Consider the following 16,158-nt stretch of genomic DNA (forward strand, 5'->3'; position numbering starts at 1 on the left):
TTCATAAGAAAGAAATCAGTCATGTTTCTGTCGGCGAGAGCACAGTCCCAAGCTGTGAATTAAATGTCATCTTGGCCGATTTCTAAGTTCCACACCATAGCTTTCTTTGAAACACTGGAAAATTAAGGGATTTGAATTAAATGAATTGTAACTGTAATTTCAGCCTAATTAGAGCTGGTTTGAATGCCAGTTTGAACTGTGAACAGGCTAGCCAAGAGCAGTGTGGGTAGGTCCATGTATAGGAGGGTTGATATTTTGCCCAACTTCCTGATACTTTAAAAACAGAGAAGTAAAACAAAATATGAGATACCCTTTGGCCAACAAGTCCCTTCTTGCCTGTTTGGTCTGTGCTAAAATGTAAATGTTTGTGTTTCCTCACCTATTGTTTATAGCTTTTCATTCCAGTTGCTTTTTTTTTTTTTCCTGTTTAAAGTTAAATTTTTTTATTCTCTTCATATTGCCTGTCAACGACAAACTCTATCAAATTAGCAGACATGTTAGTTTTGAATTTAAAAATACTTTTTTTACCTAGTCTAAGTATGCTTGTTAATAATTAGATGATATGCATTACATTATCTAAATAAATGTAATTTTCCTGGATTTAAAATTCTCCTTACACACACACACACACACACACACACGCATGCACACACACGCACGACCCTCCAAGATCAATGAAAGGCCAAGTAAATGATGACTGAGCACCCAAATATCTTTGATTATTATCCTGCTGCATTTTATTTTTTAAGGAGGGAGGGGTAAGAGTTAGTTAAGCTCCTAATATTTTAGTCTCAAATTCCGGGGTCTACAATCCTTTCTTCTTTAGCCGCCCTGATCATTTTGCTCTCTATTTGTTTCTGCTGGGCGAAAGTCTCGTGAACTTGCCAAATTACTGCAGAAGCGGTTTGGAAAGGTGAGGGAGGCACAGGCAGAGGGAGCATTGTGAGAAAAGCCAGTAGGAGGAAGGTGATTTAGAGCTCGTTTTGGTAGTTACAAAACAGAAGTAATTTTCTGTAACCTCTTTAACAGAGTCTGTCCCAACCACGAGTGGTTCAGGTTGATCCAGTCCCTGTGTACTTACTGGATGTCAAATTGAAATAGAGAAGCCTGGCCATCACAGAGAGATGGAGATGAGGAAGTAAAAATATGTGTTCGAGGAGGAGGACATTTCGACACTGAGCTAATTTTACAGAGGGAAGTGAAAATTGTGAAAAAAAAAAAGTGGAAAAATTTTTAAGAAACTGAATTTTTTAGAGCAGAATAAAGCAAGCACATTTTGTGGAAATAAAAAAAATGGTAACAATAAATAACTGATGGGGAGATTTATTTCAGTGATGTTTTTTGAAATAAAAAGGAAACTGTCATATTACTGCTCTTAATTAAATAGCAACAAACAACACACTTATAATGAGCACTAAATACATAATTAGAGAGTGCTTGGGGAATAAATAGCTGTGTTTTTAAATCTCCCTTATAGAAAACATGTCCAACAATTGGATGGAAAGGATTAGGAAGAAAGATAAAAGCAGACCTTGTTTAACAGTGCAAGTTGGCTACACTAGAGGAGGAAAACTCCTACCTATTTTGCGAGAGTCATTTCTCCTGGTGTGGTCCTGGGGGCTCAAGCACGTCTACTCCTCACAGCAAGTTGGTTCATTTTCCGTAATAACTCTTTAGAACCCAAGAAGTAAAGCATCGCAATGAGTAAAAACAATAGATGGGTGACATGGGGAAGGGATGATGACTAAGCCGGCGACAAAGATGGGAATTTTGAGAAACACGGCTTTGCCACCAAGCAAGTTGATCCTATTTACAGGCAGAACAAGAGGACTAGAAATATAGGGGTTAGCAAAAAAAAAAAAAAAAAAATTATGCAGCAATTATTAGGTGAAAATTGGGAAGTGGAAAACAGGGAAAGAGATATTCACTGTAGAAAGTTTTACTTTAATAACTCAAAACCAAAACAAAACAAAAGGATTATATAATTGGAGTGAATAACACAAATTTCACTACTGAAAAAAAAAATACCGTAAGGAATATCAGAAATGACAGGAACAAGCACAATTTGGGGCCTTTTGATTTGAAATTTTGTGATCACTTGGTAAAATAGAAACGATGAAACTAAGGCTGATAATAAATGTCTAGACCAAGAAAATAGTTTCTAGAAGGGTCAGATGATGACCAAACAGGAATACTCCTGCACAAAGTAGCTTCGTGCCATGCTTTTCAGAGCATTTTACTTTGAAATGACTACTTTTTATTACTCGAGTATCAGAAATATTTATCTATCAATTTTTTTTTTCAGTAGCACTGCTAGAAAATCCATTATTATTCAATTGCATTATAGGACTTCCTCTTCAAAGTCAGCAAGGGCGGAGAAAACCTCAATCATCTATTAGGGCGTAGTTAGCACATCTCTAGAACTCACAGACCTAAAAATGTGATGCAGTCCCACCCCTGAATTCAGAGGAGCAGATAACAGGGAGCCTCCCTCTTCCTCTGAGCTCTATTGATTTTCTAATTAGTAATAAGCAAAGGGCACATTTCTGATTTTTTTCCCTTGCACATCAGAATTCACTGCTCGTGAAAATCAAGGTAATATAAGCAAGTAAGGGTTTTCAAAGATCAGCTGAAAAGGGGCAGTTTGTCATTCAAGAATCATCAGCAGTTCAGTCATAACAGTCAAATTTAATTTTAGCAGGAATAAGTTTAAACACCTAAAAGTAAAGTTGGCCCTTTTAAGCCTGTTAGTGGAAGTCTGGACAAGTTAAAGACGGGTTAGGTTATAAACTTACAAAAACAAGGCAGTCTGTTTTTCAAACATGAAGAATTGAGAAAAGTGTATTCATGAGAAAGCATAGCTTTTCCATGTCCCTGCTGTAGTTAGTCTTGTCCCAACTGTGCCGTGTGATCTTATGTGGCTTTATTAAGTGGATGTTTTATGATTGGAAATTTATTCAGTTATGCATAATGGAATTAAGGGTGAGTCTTCCCATCCACAACTTCCCTACTGTTTTGCTGAACTTATGATTTATATTTTTGTGCAACCTAAAAAGGGTCGCTTAATATACATTGAATTTTAGAACAATTATTACACATAAATACCATAAACGTTTATGACATTCCTGATGTTCGCATTTATCCCTTGACCGGCGTGTAGGTGGTGGCTCTGGGGGATGTTCCAGATGGTACTCTGGTCACAGTGATGGCTGGAAATGATGAAAACTACTCAGCCGAACTGAGAAATGCAACCGCAGCCATGAAAAACCAAGTTGCACGATTCAATGACCTCAGGTTTGTCGGTCGGAGTGGAAGAGGTATGTATCTGTCAGAACAGAACTTGAAACACAAAGTGTTTACATGGCAACAACCCCAAATTTCAAAACTTCTAGAGGTTTCTGTGGTACGATTCCTAGAAGCACAGCCTTTCTTCTTGTTATTAGTGCTACATCAAGCTTTAGAAAATGTATTTAAAAATTTATTTTAAATCTTTTTTAACAGACTCTAGCTTTACATTATTGCTCTCTGATTAGGAACCTGTAAAAACATGAATTTTGAATTTCAAGGAAACCCCCTTGAAAAATATAAAACCTACCATTATGGAAACTATGATTATACAACTGGGGTTCTCTCTTTGAGAATTATCAGAAATCTGTTTAATGGAAGCCTTTAACTTAGGCTCCATGTGCTATCTATGACAAGTGACAGAATTTCAAATGATCACTTCTAATCATTTTAAGGGATATATGGTATATGATTATCGTAACGTGGTTTCAAGTAAGCTTACCTTTTTGTGGTAAAATATGAAGAAATAATAGTAGTATCGTTCCAGTTTTGTAAATTTGATGGCAGCATGACCTTCTTACTATATGTAATGTGGATGCCTTATTATTATTATTTGGGAGGAGGCTGGGCCCAGTTCACATTTTAGGTACTAATAATATCGAAGACTAGATTCTCCAGAGGAAGCATTGCATCAGTGCAGTTCTAGTGCAGTTTTATTATTCTTTGCCCATTTTCAAAGAATTAGAGCGGAAAGAGGACTCTTGGCTCATTGTAAACTCTGGTTTCCGATTATTTTCAAATATTGTGTCTACTCTGTATTGTAAGAACCTAAGTCATATTTTGTAAATAGCAGTAAGTGCTGGAAATCTAATTGAAAGAAGTAGGATAGTTTGTTTTGAAGATCTCATTTTTTGTACTATGGTACCGAGTAAGCTTATGAATAAAAGTTATTTCAAGTATGATAAAAAGACACGATAAATACCTAAGTAGCAGTAGATGACTCTTATATTGAAAAGAATAAAAATACAACCAATCAACATTTAAGCACAATCATTACTCTTTATGAAGGCATTCAAAAATATCAGAAAATCCGTGTTCTCAAGGAATTCGATGAGTCAAAAAGAGAAGGGGGTAAAGACATGTTGATTTTTTTGGCTATTGTTTTTGCTCTCCTAGCTGTCTGGTGCATTTTCAAAATAGAACCATAGGTGGGGAAAATTTTTTAAATGTATAACATGATTGAAAATACGTGTTCAGAGTACTGTGTTAATAATAGGGTAATGCAAAGAAAATCATATCCACTTATTGAAAGCGTGAGTGAGACTATAAGGTACAAAAGCATAAGCCATTAAATGGATTCACTTGTTATATTAAAAGTCCCCGCCTTTCAGTAAATGGAATTCACATTATGATTCAGAGATGTGTGTTTAGAAAACATGTTGAAGGCTTCAGATGAGTAGCTGGCAGAGTGGGTGAGAAGCCAATAAAAAACAGAGGCCCCACCTCCTGGTCCATGCCTACCAGCCTCGCTAACAAGCTTAATTAGTTCTGGTAGATTTCTACTATTAGGAACTGATAGCCGAGTATCATTTGGTTGCCTTCCCAGAAAAAGTAATATTATCGCAGCATGTATCTGTCAGGTTTGGGTTATAAAAGTTTTGGAAACGATTTACTGTCCAAGGCCAGTGCCATTTCCCCATAAGAAGTTCAGCGGTGGCTTTCTGGCCATGGGCAGTGAGTCCGTGATAATAAAGAAGGAGATTTTGAAAGCAGTGTGCTCGGGGCTGGTCACTGGTCTCATTGGCCATGTCTGTTTTGAGTGGGTGAGTAATAGGTGCTTGTGTTTACTTGGATAAGAGTGAACTGTTTCCCCAAGGTGTGGATTGTTTGCATTTGGCTGCCTGATTCGTGCCAGTATGCCCTTGAGTTTGCATAAAACCCCAAGAGTGAAATAGCTACAACCAAAGCCGGGCTGTCGTCTGATACCCTGGAGTGAGAATGTTAATTGAAACGCCATAAATGGACTCTCTCTGTTTTGAACATGAGTGATAATAAGGAATCCAAAATACAGAGACCTCAACTGAACATTTGAAACAAATACTTTTATGGTGTGTGTAATTGTTGGTCTCGAGTGATTGTTTTTTTTTTTTTTGGTTAGTACTATGAGACAAAATGAGCTGTCAAAAGGCCTCATTTGACTCTCATAATTTCTCTCCATAGTCATAAAATGCAGCTTGATTTTACTCCTTCAAATGTAAGTGTCAACATCAAAGCCTGCCAGATTTTTTTTTTTTTTTTTTTTTTTTTTTTGCGTTTTGCTTCCGTTTACGAGGAGAGCAGATGATTCTCACTAATTCTGACAGCCTCGATCTTCCTCACTGAATCTTGTCCTTGAAAAGTTCCATTACGTTTTATTAAGGGATCTTAAAGCGATTTTCTGTTTCATTTTCTGGTTTTGAAGACTTGCCTGAAATCATGTCATTGGCACGGACACACCGCACAGTGGCCTAGAAGGCCCTGGCTGTTGTTGGCTCATCCGGACATTTCCGTGCAACTTCACATTCTGTCAAAAGGCGCTGGTCCCATGGATTTTTGAAGGGGCCTGGAGCATAGTTCCAAATGTAGGATAAAAAAAAGAAACTCCCTTTTCTTTTACCAGCTGTCAGTCCATGGGGTACTTGTAAAGCCATACAGAAATTGCCAGAAGTCGAACATGGAAGGGTTTTTCTCTGTTTTACAAAACTGATCTGTCTGGGTGCTGGCTGATGTCCAGGACCACAACTCCTAACCTCAAGTTCAGCCTGCGACTGGGAAAACCTGCCCGTCCGGCTCCTGCGGCCTTGCTGACAACACTGTCCCCTAAAAACTACTGGCGAAGGCTTCGGCAGTCTGCACCTTCCACCGTTTCTCCCCTGCCTTCTTTTCTGTCCTTGTCAGTTTTCGATCTTGTCCAGGGTGTATCTCATCCTCGGTATTTTCTCCCTTTGGTTCATTGTCCCCATATAAAGTGACTGTTTCTTTACGATGGAGGAAGAGATAGCAGCTCCCAGGAGGCGAGAGCTTATACTGAGAACACAGGTTGTTCTCACTTAACCACGTGTTCTGGGACTCTCCCTTCATCGCCAGAAAATGCAAGTTCAGGATCAAAGGAAAGGCTCTTTGGCGACGTTAATGAGCGGTTTACACCAGTTCCCATCAGGGGTCGGTCGAGGTGGGTGCTATTGATGTTTTTTCAGTTCTCAGAACGTGTATCATGGCTGCAGCTGAGAGACGTTCAAGAAATTTTAGCAATGGGAGCCGTGAGCGCTTCCGGCCTCTTCAGACAGCTTAATCAGTGGGAAAGGAATTGGTCAGTCAGGGAATACGGCTTTAGTTCATTCATTTCAGAACCAAAAAGGAAACCCACCGGTGTTATCGACCACAACGTAAATGAGGGAAAAGAATCAACCGCAATGTCCTTCTAAGTTTCCTAAGAATGTGATTCTTAATCTTTTGGTAACATCGTAGATAATTTTGAAAGTCCTTCGGAAGCCTTCTCCCAAAGGAAAAAGAAAAAGCGCGTGAGCACTTTCACAGTTTCATGCGTAATTTCAGTTTCCAGGGCCACTGAGGCTCGTTTATTGGCTTTACGGGGGTCCATGGACCCCCAAGCCAACAATCTATGAATTTGGACCTGTGCCTTGACTGTGGAGGGCCGGCCAAGTGCTGCACTGCGCACTGCAGATAACTGGAAACCGCATGCATAAATGGGCAAGTGGGGCAGGCATCCTTCTCGTACCCTGCGCCTTTTGGTTACACCTGTTTCTAGGACGGCCAGGACCTGGTTTATATATTTAGGAAAGTAGATTCCATGCAGACTGTTGGTTCAGACTGTCGGAGGCCATCAGGTGTGCATGCATGTGGTTTCTGGCAAAGGAAGAGGGCCCGTTTTGTCGCTGAGAGAGCAGCCTCTTCCCTGGTCACTTCCTGGCTGCAGAGCTGCGGTGTGAATTCCACAAGCAGCCCTGTGAGGCCACATGGTTTTCGCTCTGCTAGGATGGGGTTTCGTTTCTTGGTGGAGTCTGTGTTTATGCTGACCTCCCTGGCAACTTTAATCTTGCCCATTTTCAAAATAGTACCCTTTCCCGACGTCTTTACAAGATGAGATTCCTTCATCATGCTCTTGCCGTGGATGTCTTCCCAGACATAATATTTACCCGTCACAATCTGGGATATTGCATGCTTGTGTAATGTTTCTTACTTTCGGCATTTTCATTCTTATTTTACATTGTTTGGGGACCCGTATGGAGAGGTTGCCTTTCAGATGAGAAAGACTGTGGTTTAGATGAGGAGAAGGTACATTTAGAAAAGGATAAACTGTACTGGCATTCTAAACAAAAAGACGCATCCTTATGGAGCGGTTATCACTGAGAAATGGTCTGAATGACTCACCGTATTATCATAGGATTCAAGTCATTCTCTATTCCATCACAGACGCACATAATGAGCAAAGGAGAAATTCGTCTGACAACCTCAGATTGTTTCGTGGATAACATTCAAGATAAGCTGGCAATCAGATCTCCCGGAGAGACTCGAAGGAAAACCGAGTTGTATTAAAATTCACTCTCCCCATTTCCTTCTCTTTTTATTCGGTGGTGACTGATCTACATTTTAAAATAAAGCATATATACAAAAATCTGTTTTTAAGACTTTGGCGTAGGTAAATATGGATGGAAAAAGACCCAGCCTCTGACATGCCAAGCCTCAGGCAACCCTAGCAAATAATTCTTTTAGATGGCAGGTTGAGAGCTCTAGTGCCCGTGATCTGAAGTAGGATTCATCTCTACAGATCGGGTTTCTCCTTCTGTTTTATATTCTCCAATAAACGAGTAGCAATGCTTTCTTAAGGCAAGTCTCTCCCCACCCCCAGTCAGCACCACCAGCAAGTAGTCTCTGTCCCCTTAATGCCCTGGCGGGGACCAGGGGGAAAAGCATTCTTTAAAACTGCTTGCGCCTGGAGTACGGTTTCACACTTTTTTCCTTCATGGTTTTCTTACTGATCATATGAAGCGCCAGGCATCGCGGAGAGTCTCAGACGGCTTTTTAAAATCGAGGTTATTCCTATGAACAATATTTTAGAGTTGATGGGGAGAAGCTCGCCTTCTCCCCGCCCACTCACCACCCCTTCCTTGTCAGATGGCTTGCGTTTGGTTGAGGCTGTTCCTTTTGGTGGGGACAGAGAACTATCCATCAGAAAGTGCCTCTGAGAGAAATAATGGTTGAGTGATTTTTAGAGCTTCCTGTTTCAGCAGCAGGCATTAGAGACATAAACAGTGATCTGGCCAACGGCTGCAAGGCGCTCTGGTTCTAATAAATCAGTTTTGTATTTTCTTTTTTGTGCTGGTTGGCGAGGGGCAAGAGAGGGTGGAGAGGACTGGTTATGGAAGAACATATTCTGGTTTTTTTTTTTTTTTTTTTAACCAAGAAAAATTACTTGAAAAGAGAGATGGTGTCTTGTCTGATGACTGTTTTTTTTTTTTCTTTTTCTGCTGATGATTGTAAAACACGCTTCAGAGCAGTAAGGGTTGTTTATGAATAATCATATCCTGTCAGTATGGGGAGGTTCTGTGGTTTCGAAGGATCTGTTGGACTTTTTGGCCAGTTGGGTGCGTGTGCGTGCGTGCATAAGTGTGTGTGTGTGTGTGTGTGTGTGAGAGAGAGAGAGAGAGAGAGAGAGCGCTTCCACTGAGATGACTTCTTGTACCAAATTATCTTTGAGAACAAAATGCATGCTAACAACATCTTTTCATCTGAAGCCCAAATAAACCAATTAACAGAGATTAAGTGAGTGAGCAGTGCGGACTTAATGAGCTGCCGGGGAGTGCTTTCAAACCCGCCAGTTTCATCGTCTCACTTGTGGGGCATGGGGACCGCGTCGCTGCCCATCACGACTTGCGTGCGTGCGTGCGTGGACTTCGACAGCACGTGTCCTCCACCGCGGGGCCAGGCGTGAGCCCCGCGTTCGGCAGAGGCGCGTCCCCCGTCTGCGCCGAGAGCGCAGCTGTCATTTCCTTTCCTTTTGCACCACGCCGATCTGGGACGCCAGCACGTTGCCCAGTCTCTATCCGCCCACCCACGTGGGCCGCATACGCACCACGTAGGAAACGAGTGTTATTCTCTGCACTTTCTCATCGAGGATGTCAGGTCCTCAAGGATCCATAAATCATATGGTGGCGGGCGATCCCCCTCAACCTCCTTCTAGAGGCTGGTGGCCTTTCTGCTGCTGGATTCAAACGCGTTTCCTCTGATTTCCTCGCCGGGGAAAGGTTCATTTAGGAGACACTTAAACTGTAGTTTTTCTTAAAGAAGATGCCAGTAAATTTCCTATTTATTTTGCAACTTGGGTCCATTCCTGCTTTCACCCTGAGATTTAAGACTGTCACTAAGAATGTGTGGGAACACAAACTGGAAAACGCTCCACCTCCCCCCACCTCCCCATCCCAGGAAACTCCTGGTTCTGCTTAATGGGAGGCCAGCGAGCAGCCTCCCAGGTGTGTGGCCCTTACTGAGTCACCTTATGCAAACGAAGGAGGCTGTCCTTGGCCCATACAAAGCAATGCACAGGAATATGGGTGGTTTGAGCAGCACAGCTGTGACCTACGTGCTTTTGAGATCTTGACGGACTAGGCAGGGAGGGGCGGGCTTGTTGGGAGGTGGAAACGCTCCAGTTTGCTCAAGGCACTGGTTTTAGGGTCTTTGCAGATGATTTGCAGATGATTTCCCCTCGGTCTATTTGAAGCCATTGTATGGAGTACAATCGGCATCTATCTATTCATCCCTCTGTCTGTCTATCTATCTATCTATCTGTCGATCATAGTTAATGAGGAACTGTCTGAACTCATGTCCTGATAAGATTTTGTCTGTCTCTTTAAATAGTGTGTCTCCAGTACCTACCACACTGGATCTTTCCAGGTGTCGTCCGGTCCGGCATCCTTTCTGAAACCCCAGGGCAAGTTTGTCCTGTATCTTGTCTATCCATCTGCTTCTCAATTTTTTTCATTTGAAAAAATTTTCAGTTCCAGCCGACATTCAATATGATATTCCTTTCACGCGTCCAGCATACCGCTCATTAGTTTCGGTGGTGGTCTCATTCAGTGGTTCTCACCTGGGGCGATTTTGACCCCCCAGGGGACGCTTGGCAATATATGCGGACGTTTTTGGGCGTCACGGTGGGTAGGGGGACAACTACTAGCACCTAGCAGGTGGAGGCCGGGGTGTCACTAAACATCCTCCCGTGCACAAGACCTCCAAGGCCCCCACAGCGAAGACCTACCCAGCCCCAAATGTCAGTCACGCCGAGATGGAGAAACCCTGATTCAGCTCCACACGTATCATAGCAGGTTGTAAAATGTCTCTCTCGTCCTAACGCTTCCTGCCTCTCTACAACATTCATGAAAAACTTATATTAAAACATACACACACGGTAAAAATAGAATCGGAGGGCACCCCTGAACTTTAAAGTAGTCTTTTAAGATAGTGAAACGTACTCGTGTTCTGTGAGCAGGGACTTCACGGGGGATGGGTGGCGGCTGGAAGGACAGGCTGGGGACAATCTTCCCGGAGGACTCACCCTTTGCAGCCCCGCCTGGAACATCACAAGGATGCAGTGCGCCCCTCCCCCAGCCCCGCTCAACGCTTCGGTCAAAGGGCCACAGATCCGCGGATCCAGGAATGTGAACTGGTTGGCGGGCCGTGTCCACTTGAACTAAAAAGTGCTAAAAACAAGGGGCTCGTATGCGTCATTGACAGACAGCTTGCAGACGCCCCAAAAGGCTTTTCGCACTCGTGAACTAAAAATGGGGAAAATGCATGAAACGAGAGGAGGAGGGGCCGAGGCCTGATTCGCTGGCCATCTCTGAGACGGCCCTGGGTTTCCTGTCCACAGGCGGGGTTTGCAGGTGGCACAGGAGGACAGATGGCCGGGTTCTTCTGGAGCTTTCTCCCACCTGCCTGGACCTGTTAGTTCTGCCATCGCCTGTTTTCCATACTCAGATTCAGGGAAAGATGGCTTGAAAAAAACGTCTGAGAAAAAGAGTCCTCTCGTGGTTCTCACTGCCTCCAGGGAGTGTCTGCTGCAGGTTGAGTTCCTTGACTAAGTCGGGCCGCGAGTGCTTCCTCCGGTTTTTTGTTTATTTTTGCTCTGCATGGAGACCCTCACTTTCTTGCCCCAAGTGGGCATCTGCTTCCTCGAAGCTCTTCACGGTAAAGAACCAGCTTCCAGATTCGGCCTGGAGATCAGTCACACGTCGAATCATCGGGGACGAGTGAGAGTTAACCATACACATGGGAGCGGCCAGAGCGGCGTCTGAGCCTGGGACTGTACAGAGCCCACGTGTCACCCCTAGGTGTGCTCGAGGCCCCGGGAGAGCGGCTGTGGCACGCACAGGTACACGGCAGTGGTAACCGAGACCCCACGGCACAGACGCGAAGATGTGACCGGAAGCCCCCACGAGGTGAACGCCCAAGAATTTTCAAAACACGGAAGACCAGCCCAGCCCTTAACCGGAAAAGCACCACGTGGTGTCATCGGTAACGAGATCGGTGCCAGACACAGAGCGGGGACTCATTGGACATCTTCGGATGAGCAACCACCCTGAGGCTCTTTTCACCCCGGGCAGTAGAGCCTAGTGGTCAGTACGTGGACTTTCCCGGGTTTCCTCTGAGAGCAGGATGCCCGCCTGGGCACCACCAACATTCAGGGCTGATCCTCCTTCCTTATGGGGCCATCTCGCGCATCACCGGATGCTTATCAGCATCCCTGGGCTCCACCCTATAGCCAGTAGCATCCCGCCCTGTGGGGGGGAAGGGTCACCCCTGGTTGGGAACACTGGCTTACAGCTGTGTGCCCCCAGGCGAGTTATTTGACCTGTTCGAACCTGATTCTACCTTTGTGCATGGGGGCTGGGCAGAGGGTGCAGTGAGGGTTACCTGAGATGTGACATACTTTAGGTGTTACTGCGCTGCGTGGTAAAATCTGTTAGACAAGGGGAACTGTGAGCCTATGACAGACGACAGCCAGGACCTGATTGTTTACGTGTCTTACTGGATGCGTTTTCCAGGAGGAAGCAGCAGCCCCCCCTTCCGTATTTCTCGGCCCCGCAGAGCCCTCAGGTCACGAAAGGGTTATCCACGGTGGCCACTGAGATTTCAGATGGAGGAGACGAAATCAAATACGCACTGTAATTCGAAGCACTGCTTTTCATGGGAAAAGACGTTTCCCCAGCTCTGTTCTTCCAAGTCTTTTGTCCGAACGAACGTTAATGGCATGCAAATATTTACGATTCACACATGCCCCCGTTAATTCCCGGTCGTATTTTAACAACAAGCGCTGCGTTTTCACCATGAAGCCGAGTCGTCCCCTTGTCCTGCCCCCGGGTCGCAGGCTGGCACCGGGCAGGCGGCGCACACTCTCCCTTGCAGTAACGGCCGACTCCACCCAAGCGAAAGGGAGGTTTGTGGCGACGCCTCGGCCGCTCGCCCTGGCCGGCACGTCCTGGCCGCTCCCCCGGAAGCCGTGTGCCGGTGGTGGCTCAGCACTTTCAGGAACTGCAAGGGACCGTCCACACACGTTCTTCTGCTTTGGGCCCCGGTAAACAGAGTGTGGATTGATCTGGCTGCTCCTCGGAAGGTACCTGACGAGGCCGTCATCTCGCGTTCTGTCCAAATCCACGGGCCCAGGCGGCAGTAACGCCGTTGCGTCCCGTGGGATATGCCTCTGACGCATAATGGCACAGACACCCGCACATCTATTTGCGACTACTCTGTGAGTCTTTGGAGGACGGGGCATGCTTGCGGGACTGGCTTCCTGAGACGTGCCGGCCTCAGTCCGCCCGTCTGTGCAATGGGTGTGACAGTGCCTTCGCTACATGCCTCCGAAGGTTGTCAGGATGATTAAAACGAGGGGACGTGTGTGTAACAAGACTCGGGACGCAGAGCTATGACCCCCCTCGACGGCGTGCCTCCTTCGAAGGCGAGAATCACCGAGGGAGGTGGGAAGGTAGTGGTAAGTCGTGTCACTAAATCGGAAAGTGAGGGACGATGCATTTTCCATCATCTGCTCCTCAATGGCAAAAAGACTCATGTTCCCTTATCCTACCAGGAAGCTTGTTCAATGAGAATGCCTGAGGTGCAGCAGGAATTTCATAAATATTTGTAAATGAACAACAATAATACAGCCACGTGATGGGCCTTGTGTTCTCCGTGTTAATTGGCGAGTCTCTGACAGGCTTTAGAGCCTTTCCGATCGGGAAGTATAATGTCTATAGCTATTTAATTGGGATTGTGGCCCACCGCCGAGGTCATTTAATGAGGGCATCTCATTTGTTCATCCATCCATCCATCCATCCATCCATCCATCCATCCATCCGATGTGCGTTGTGTGCCTCCCCGTGTGCCAGGCACTGAGCTGGCGTTGCAGGGACAAAGTCCAGCCAAAGCGAAGCCGTGGGCTTCGAGGGCGCGTGAAGGGTGCAGAGAAGTGGGCCATCGCCGCTCTGACCCTTGCTCAGCGCCCAGGTGAAGGGACAGGTGTGACGGCAAAGAGTGGCAGTACGTGACCTAGTGAAGAGGTCAGGGGCCTTCCTGGGCAAATCGTCAGCTCAGCTGAGGTATTTCAGGGTGACGAGGCGGCTGTCCAGGTGAAAGGCATCAAGGAGAGTGTCCAGGCAGAGGAGACAGAGGTGGGGAGGAGCGCCCTGCCTGCTGGGGGGCGGGGGGAGCTGGCGAGGGCCCCGACGTCCCCGTTGGGAGTTCGTTCTGGTTTTAGTGAAATGGAGAACTGCCAGCAAGCAGGTTTTAAGCAGGGAACCGGCCAGGTAAAAGTGGTAGAAAGATACTCGGAATGCAGATTGAAGAATGCAAACTGTGTGTGGAGGGTGCTCGGCCCCGGGACTGAATGCCCCGCGCTGTGTTCCTGTCCAGCGGCCTCGGACTTGGGCATCTTCAGCTTGCAAACACCCTATTCGGTCAATGTCACTGTACCTGGAAGTCAGCTCCCAACAGGCCCTGCCTGCCACACCCCTGCCTTGCCTTCAGCCTCGTCTTTGGGCCCTGCTCCTATGCTCACAGGCAGCAGCCGCCATGGAAGTTAAAAGCAGTGAGCAGGTCCTTCCCTTCAGAACAGCCATCCTTTCGCCTCTCTGCCGCAGAGCCGTGTGACATTGGGCTGTGTGTTTGGAGTACTGGACGTGGGCACAAGCAGAGTCAGGGCTAGGATCAGGCCAGCCCCGGGGGGCAACTTTGGTCACCTGTCCTGTGTGGCCATAGCCCCCAATGGGTGGAGACTGGAGAATTTGGTTCCACGCACCAGGGGGCTCTCTGGATGGGAGTACAGGGCAGCAGCCGTGACCTTGGCCTGAAGAAGGCTGTGAACTTAGAGTCTTGGGGTTTTTCGCACTAATAGGATTAAAACTTAGTTCCTCAACCAGGATATGCAGGACCTGTGATACCAAAAGAAAAAGGTCAGAAAGGAGCTGTCAAATCTGGGGAAAGGAAATGCGGAATTGCCTGGAGCATTGTGGTCCTTTGGGGTTGGGTAAATATTCCTTGCGAAGGGAAAGGCTCACCCATCTATCCCTTTTGTAAGGCTGAGCTCACCTTCTGTGCCATGACAAAGGAAATCGGTTGTCATAAAAAACAGGCTGCTGTATTGGAAGTTTATCGAATAATTCACAGATCCATTTGTCAAACATTTTTTTTTTTATTGCCTTGGAACAGAAGATGCAAAGAGTAATAAAACCCTATCCCTTTCCTCAAATAACTCATTTTTATAGAACATCTCCAGAGAAAATGCTTCGTATGTTTTTGGTTTTCTCTAAGTAAGACAGCTATTTTTTTTCAAATGGTCCATCATTCCAAACAAATGCTGTTTTATTATTATTTATTTTTTTTTTTTTTGGAAAATTGAGCTGTATCTCAGCACCTGACTTTAAGTTGACTTCCGGGGGTCGTTTTGTGCCAAGGGCTTCGGCCTCCCATCTGCATTTCGGCCGCGCGGATGCAGGTGCAATTGAATAAAGACATCGGCAAGCTCAGGGTCGCTTTGCTCAGGGTCACTTTGCACGCAGGTGGATACGCGCCGACGTCTTAATTTAGAGAAGCCAGGAAATTCCATGCAACTTGAAGGATTTGTGTAGCCTGTTTAGAAATCTCCAAATAAATAATTATACAGCTCCACTGTCAAAATAGTAGTAAGTGTTTGGGTAAGAAAATGGACAAGGTGCAAAAGCATGAATTTTGGCTATTAGGTTGTTCCCGTGGCAAAGTGAGAATTAGAAATTAGAAGTACTGTGTGGAAAATACCCCAAATTCAGATTTCTTCCAGAATCTGAGGGTGCGTTAATTTTTAATGCTTAGTTACCTATGATCAAAATTAGACCCAGCACGATTTGCATAGTAAAAAAAAAAAAAAAATTTGCAAAGAGCAGAACTTGAGCCTTCCCTGGCTTTCAAAAGCTGCGTTTTTCTCATTGACATTTCCTTCCTCTCTCTCTTGGGTGTTCAGAGTTTGCGAGCACAATGATCGAGGTTCCTAAGCTGTGTGACACCCCCCCCCACCCCCCCCCCCCCCCCCGCCGCCTGCAGTACGGTTCCTTGCATGACAAAGGGCAAGTTTCACATCCCGCAGAAACTAACCCCAAAAGGAGAAGGTGACGCACGGTTCCAAACCCACACCAAGGAGAGTGACAGGAACGGAGCCCCGGGGCTGCGGATCCCGTGCAGGTGGATGGTGCCCCCCCCCCGGAACTACGCTGGGGGAGGGACTGTCGCTTCAGGACGGGGGAGTGAGGGGGTCACGCGTCAGACGCGCCGGCCAGGAGGACATCGCCATGATGC

The 16,158-nt window shown here is 45.7% G+C and overlaps 1 protein-coding gene across 4 annotated transcripts in view; it reads left to right on the forward strand.

Annotated features, from left to right (window-relative positions):
- RUNX1 (RUNX family transcription factor 1) overlaps positions 1-16,158 on the forward strand; it is a 227,903-nt gene that overhangs the window by 144,099 nt on the left and 67,646 nt on the right. For all 4 annotated transcript variants that reach the window (XM_016164081.2, XM_016164079.2, XM_016164078.2 and 1 more), the window contains exon 5: positions 3,161-3,317. In XM_016164081.2, coding sequence (XP_016019567.1) covers positions 3,161-3,317 — 157 coding nt within the window. The remainder of the gene's footprint in view (positions 1-3,160; positions 3,318-16,158) is intronic.

The sequence above is a fragment of the Rousettus aegyptiacus genome, unplaced genomic scaffold (assembly GCF_014176215.1).
Source record: "Rousettus aegyptiacus isolate mRouAeg1 unplaced genomic scaffold, mRouAeg1.p scaffold_m13_p_4, whole genome shotgun sequence".
Classification (NCBI taxonomy): Eukaryota; Metazoa; Chordata; class Mammalia; order Chiroptera; family Pteropodidae; genus Rousettus; species Rousettus aegyptiacus.